This window comes from Apaloderma vittatum, unplaced genomic scaffold (assembly GCF_000703405.1).
Source record: "Apaloderma vittatum isolate BGI_N311 unplaced genomic scaffold, ASM70340v1 scaffold34230, whole genome shotgun sequence".
Taxonomy (NCBI): Eukaryota; Metazoa; Chordata; class Aves; order Trogoniformes; family Trogonidae; genus Apaloderma; species Apaloderma vittatum.
In genome coordinates, this window is record NW_009694549.1 from 1 (window position 1) to 6,329 (window position 6,329).

Here is a 6,329-nt window from a genome sequence, read left to right on the forward strand (position 1 = left end):
TCCCTGTCCTCCCCTAGGTCCGTGCCTTCCACCACGCCTTCAGCACCAACGACTGCTCGCGGAACGTCTACATCAAGAAGAACGGCTTCACGCTGCACCGCAACCCCATCGCCCAGAGCACGGACGGGGCGCGGACCAAAATCGGCTTCAGCGAGGGCCGCCACGCCTGGGAGGTGTGGTGGGAAGGCCCGCTGGGCACCGTGGCCGTCATTGGCATCGCCACGAAGCGGGCAGCCATGCAGTGCCAGGGTTACGTGGCCCTGCTGGGCAGCGACGACCAGAGTTGGGGCTGGAACCTGGTGGACAATAACTTGCTGCATAACGGGGAGGTGAACGGCAGTTTCCCCCAGTGCAATAACGCGCCCAAATACCAGGTGAGCAGGGCTTGGTGTGGGCTGGAAGCTCTGCTGTGTCTGACTGTGGCTGGCTCTCAGGTGGCTTGGCTGGCAGCTGAATTGGTCCTCGTTCTAAATGCCCACTTGAGGGTCTCTCTGCCTTCCCTGCAGAAGGCAGATAGTTCTGCCTTGTGTGGCCTTTCCCTCTTTGGTTACTGCTTCCTCTCAGTATGGTGTTCACTGTATCTGACTGTCAGTTCTTGCTCACTTTTATTTCAAATATCAAGTGCAAAGCACTTACTATGGCTGTCTCTTTAGACACCATGTTGTTTTTTGAAATAAAACCTGAAGGACTTATGGTAACCTTCTGACGTAGCGATTTGCCCCACAGCAAGGTGAATGTCTGTGGTATTTTTACCCCTTTTTTATACGACAGTGAGCTGAGGTTAGTGCTTAGGTAAGACTCTTCCTGCAAAAACCTGCAGCAGTGCTGAGTGTTGCTTGTTTGCTGGCTGGCAGCGTTCCCATAGGTGACATCCCTTGGCTGCGGTGCCAGGATGTGATGTTCAGATAATTTCAGGTTGTTAAGAAGTGCCATTCTAGCTTTTTGTCCCTATAGCCATGTTTATCTTTGTTCTTCTGGCTGCTCACACAACTACAGTTTGACTGTTGGATTTCTTCATGTTGTAACTTTGCCCGCATGCGTTACAGTTTTCATTTTATAATGCCATGGGTTTGTACAAGTACTGGTTTATGTTTCAGTTGTGGGTGAAGATCTGTGTAGTAACTTCGATATTCCTAAATTTCATGTGGAAGTTCACTGCCAAGCCCTTAATTCTGTCTCAAGGTTATACTTGCCTTTTTTTGGGAATAATACTTAAAATTAGTTTAAGCAAAGAAATTCAGATCTTTTTCCATTTGTGCGTTCCCTAGCATGCAAATTGGGCCGACACTTTCCAGACTTGACCCTTTGTGGTCATTTTCTTGTCTAGGCTTTTCTGCAACAGTGGGGAGAGGAAAGGTTTTGAAGCCAAGAGTCCCCAGCTCATGCCGGGGCTAAAGGGTGAATGCTTCCTCTGTAAAAATTGATGAGAACTCAGATTGGTGATCCTTTGGGGTATTTTGTGTTTATTAAGACATACACAGTGATCTGCTCTTAGAAAATAAAGGGAACAGATGCTTTTGAAAAAAAATGTATTGACTTGAAGAATTCCCTAGCGTTGGGGTTGTGTGATGATGGATCAGAAGCAGCAGCATCCTGCTGCGCTTGCTGCTGGTGTCCAAGGCTCCTATTTATCTCTAAAATAATATGTACTAGATAAATGCAGGGAGCACCGTGCATGCCTGGATCCCAGCCTCTTGCTGTGTTCAGCGTTGGTTTCACTTGTGCGTGTGTGTGCACGTGCATTTGTCATGCTTTTTTTGCGTAAGCTTCGTGCTGGAATTTCTTTCTGTGAGGGTGAGGGAATACCTCTGTCAGGGACAGCACCTGTGTAGTAGTGTATTCTGGTATATTTAACGTATGGCACTCACCTTTCTAAAACAAATTCAAGTGCTTTAAAATTGCTCTTCAGAGTAATTACTGCTCAGCTAGGGCAACAGCCAAATACAGAGTTCAGGTAACTTGGGAGGCTGTTACAGAGTTTCCAAAACTCTGCAGTATTCTGAAGTAGGTGGTATGTGGTGTGCTCACTCTTGGTGCTCCAGCAGGGTGGTGTGAGAAGGCTTACATGAAGGCTGCTGACTGGAAAGGGGCAGCAGAGGTACACAGGATCCTAGTGTGTTTGAGCGAAATTGAGAAACTCCTATCAATGAAATAATGAGAAATAGAAAAGCCTTACTTTAAAGTTACCTTTTTCATTGTAATGGGCTGTGCTTTGTTCTTATGTCTTCACTTGAATGTGCTCTTTTCTTAAAAAAATGTTTTATTCCCCTCTTCTGTCTCTGTTTCCAGATAGGTGAAAGAATTCGAGTTATCCTGGACATGGAAGACAAAACATTAGCGTTTGAAAGGGGTTATGAGTTCTTGGGAGTTGCCTTCAGAGGACTGCCGAAAGTTTGCCTGTATCCAGCAGTGTCTGCTGTCTATGGTAACACAGAAGTGACATTGGTCTACCTGGGAAAACCTCTGGATGGATGACATGGATTGTTTCATTGGGACATCAAGATGTGGATGAATGGGAGGAGAAATCTGCATGTTGGTTAGAGGGAAACTTGTATTAGAGGAAAAACAAAAAAAATGTGTATGTGTGTGTGTTCAAGAACCATCAAGGAAAGCACACGGAGTTTTGAAATGGAGGACCAGCCATACTTCAGGAACTGTGTTACATTTCCTCTTTCTACCAGGCCAGAAAAATCCTCAGGGTTGCAGTGGGAAGCTGACACATGCATGTTGCAACAGATTTTATTGCTCAAATGGCAGCGTGTGACCTCAAATATTTAAGAAAAAAACTGCTTGAGGAAAGTAACCTGAGATGTGTAAGTAGCGTGTTTTGTGAAAGACTCCCATTTTAAAACTGCTTGTTCCTTCCCTTCCCTCCTTTGGGCCAATGTGGGTACTGGAGGAGAGCAAGTCTGGTTGAGTTTTATTTACAATTTTTAACGTACTGAAAAGGATGGTCTGTCTGGACTGCCCTTCTCTAGTATAATGATACAAAATGCGTGCAGCTATTTTTAAGTGTATTTTAAGGGTTGTATATATATAGAACACATTGAAAAGAACAGTTAAAAGAAAGGGTTTGCTTTAGTCTAACTGGGACGTAATTTCTTAAAGGGAAAAAACCCTTACTACATGGCATCAGAAAACATACCTTGGACAGATGTGTAACGTTCATCTAAGTGTACTACTTCTGTTGTGGTGTAAAGCATTTTGGGATGCTCTTGTGGAGTACGGTGCTACATTGGGTCATTTCCTGTGAAAGTTTCCATAGCTTTAGCAACAGTTTTTTGTTTTTTTTCTTTGTAGAAAACACAAAGTATTTTCCTCATGAATTTCCTTTTGCCAAAATTTGTGGTCCCGTTTAGGAGAGGAAGCTGCAACACAGCAGTGAGCTTTTCTTCCTTTCGACATCAGAAATATTATCTTTTAAAAATATTCTTACACTTCCTAGTCACTGTTGCAAAATTTTTTAGAAGAGGAAGGAGCATTCAGATTCTGAATCCAAACCTCGTTTTCCACTTAAATGGCTTTTTAAAGGCTTTAAGACTTGGCTGAACTTTTCTTTAATTAAATTTCCCCACTATCTAAGCGTTCACCTGCCGGTTTTCAGTCAGGATGAGTAAAACTCTCACTAACCCTTTGATGGAGATTCTGGATCAGTTTCAATGTTTGGGCTTTTTGCTTTCACCAGTTTTCTAAAAAAACATTTATAAACCCCTCTAGTGTGTCAGTGTTCTGGCATACACAGGCTGGGGGTGGCTGTGAGGCTGAGGTGTATAGTGAGGAGGGACTTTCTGGTGAAACTGCTTTGCTCTGAGGTTGAAAGCTCTGTAGGGAGCCCCAGAAGGGCTGCTTCTAATAGGGCATTTAAAATCTACAAGCCCTGCGGCTAGCTCTTGACTCTCGTTTCTCGCTGGTTGGCGTTTCCCAGAGCTGTCTGAACTGTATCAGAGTTGGGCTTGCTTTTCAGAGAGGAAGAAGGAAATGTTTATACAACTTCTTCTTGCTTTATTTGCGTTACAGAATGTGAATTGATTAATATCGGACACTGACAGTTCTCTGAAAGGAATTCCTCTTGGGCTGTTACTCATCCCTCCATTACTTTAGTAATGCAGGGAGAGAGGTGCACGCAGGTGAGTGAGTCTGCTGCTGACGAGCTATCCCGGGAGTGCTTTTCACCTGGTAGATAACCAAGTTCTGCACTGGAACGGTGTATGCACGTCGTTACCGTTTAAAAGAATTTAAAAGTATTTATTTGTTTTGTGTGTTGTTTATTGCTTAAAGGCAATATTGAGATCTGTTCCTCATGGTTGCGTTAAACAAAACATGCAGTGAGAAATGAAGATGTTTTAAGTGGTGCTGAGAACAACTGAATAAATTAAGTGGGATGGGCGTATGAGTACCTTTTGGAAAAATCTGTTACAAACAGTGATTGTACTAGACTGTAAAGTATGTATCTGCATAGCAGAACTGTGGGGCATGAAATAGGGAAAAAAGGAAACAAAACCCTGTCCAGTGTCAGAAAATAAAATTGTCCCCAAGATGAATGTATTCTCAGTGCAGTCCTGAAAGATTTGACCTCTGCGCTTGTTCGTGAATCCAATTAGATGCAAGTAAACCCTGAGAACTTCAGAAGAATTTTATTCGCAAATTGATTTCCATTCTTCAGACTGCGTCTTACCGTATAAATAATGTCCCTCTAAATTAGAAATGTTGAAAGTTGAACATTCCTTAAGGGTGGGTTTGGGGAGACTCACTTATGTAAGATTATAACTTATTCCTGGAGACCAATGCTGGCTGTACAAAATATTAAAATAAACTACTATAATTCAGAAGGTTATATTGGTGTGGATTGTTGTAATGACATCCGTGGTGTCGTGATAGGAGAAATGGGAGTAGCAGTTTGGTGCACCAGGAACATGGAGATGTTGGGATTGTGATTTGAAGAGAGAATCTGATAGGTGGTTTATGAGGACTTGAAAAACTAGTGGTCTAATGGCCATGCTTGAGAAGTTGCATCCTCAGAGGCTAGCAGAAGGCTTTCCTGGACCAGTGGAGGGTGTGCTCATTGCTGTGGCTGTCCTGTTGTACCAAGGTGCCTCTGTCCCATGTCAGCTTCTCAGCCTCTCTCCGTTTTTTTCGCTTTCCTTGTGGAAGTTCACTATATCACAGTGCTTTTAGGAAGAGGTAGGAGACTGTTGTGGTTGTGACGTCTCAAGCACATTTCCAAACTCTCTGTGTCAAGAATTTGCTTTTAAGCAGTGATCTTTTGGCTAAAATCTCTGTGAGCTTCTTCAGGAGTGAAGAGGTTTGATGCTGGCTTGACAAAAATGTAGAATAATTTTTTTCTAGCCTGAGGTATTTCAGAGTTGGCTAAATAGCTCTTTGAAGTATTTTTCCTACCCAGAGATTAACTGCTTTGGTCAGAAGGAACATGAACTGCTGATAGCTCCCATAACGAAAATAAGTCGGATTCACGGGTCTTGGTTTCAGAATCCTCCAGGACAAGCAGATTTATTTTTTTTTTGTAAGTGTCATTTGAATAAAACTCAGAATTTCTAGTGGTTTAAGTATGCTGTGAAATCTGCTGGTCATCTGATCTGTTCACATTTCCGTGAAGAAGTGAAGAGCCCTGTGTGGTCATTTGTTTCAGAGCAGAGTGTTCTTGGCTTTGATGGTGGCTTGTGTTGGCCTGAAGTCAGTTGCGTGACTTATTCTGTAAGAGGACAGAGGCATTGCTGGAATGAACTAATAAATCAAGATAGCATGGGAAACTCACCCTTGTAGGGATGTTTTCTTGAAAATGTTTTTTTTCCACACTTAAAATGCAATGGTGAGTGTGTGTTTTGAGAGTTCTGTGTGTGCCTTCTACTAGCAATCACCATTTGCTTTTATTACTTTTGGCCATGTTTCAGGTGACAAAACTGGCCAGGAGTAGATGGCCTTGATTCTGTGGCCTGAGCTTCTGCTGCCTCAGATGCGGCTGGATTCTTCTCTGCCTGCCCCTGAATCCGATAGCAAGCTGGAACACATTAGCTTGTCTCTCTGCTAACCGATGATCCACATTTTTAAATTTTTTTAACACATGGGTGTGTTTTCCAGATGGCTGACTCAAATTTTTTTTCTTTCCCTCTTCCATTTTCACTGGAATGATGACAACAGTGATGAATTAAAATATTAAAATAATAGTTTGATCATTCAAAACTTATTTTCTGTTAAGTATTCGAGTGGTAGCCAGCCCTCAGTGATTTCTCATCCTGTGCATTTCAATATTGATATTTCAGTTCTAGCTAAATCTTTGCATACCATAAATAGCTCTGGACCCTGGCAGGAAT

At 42.8% G+C, this 6,329-nt stretch overlaps 1 protein-coding gene across 1 annotated transcript; it reads left to right on the forward strand.

The window, feature by feature from the left end:
• Nucleotides 1-20: 20 nt before the first annotated feature.
• On the forward strand, nt 21-2,805 carry FBXO45 (F-box protein 45; the record flags this gene model as incomplete). Its single annotated transcript, XM_009867898.1, has 2 exons — nt 21-374; nt 2,290-2,805. Coding segments are annotated over 2 exons (540 nt in total), but the record flags the coding sequence as incomplete, so codon positions are not given.
• Nucleotides 2,806-6,329: the final 3,524 nt, after the last annotated feature.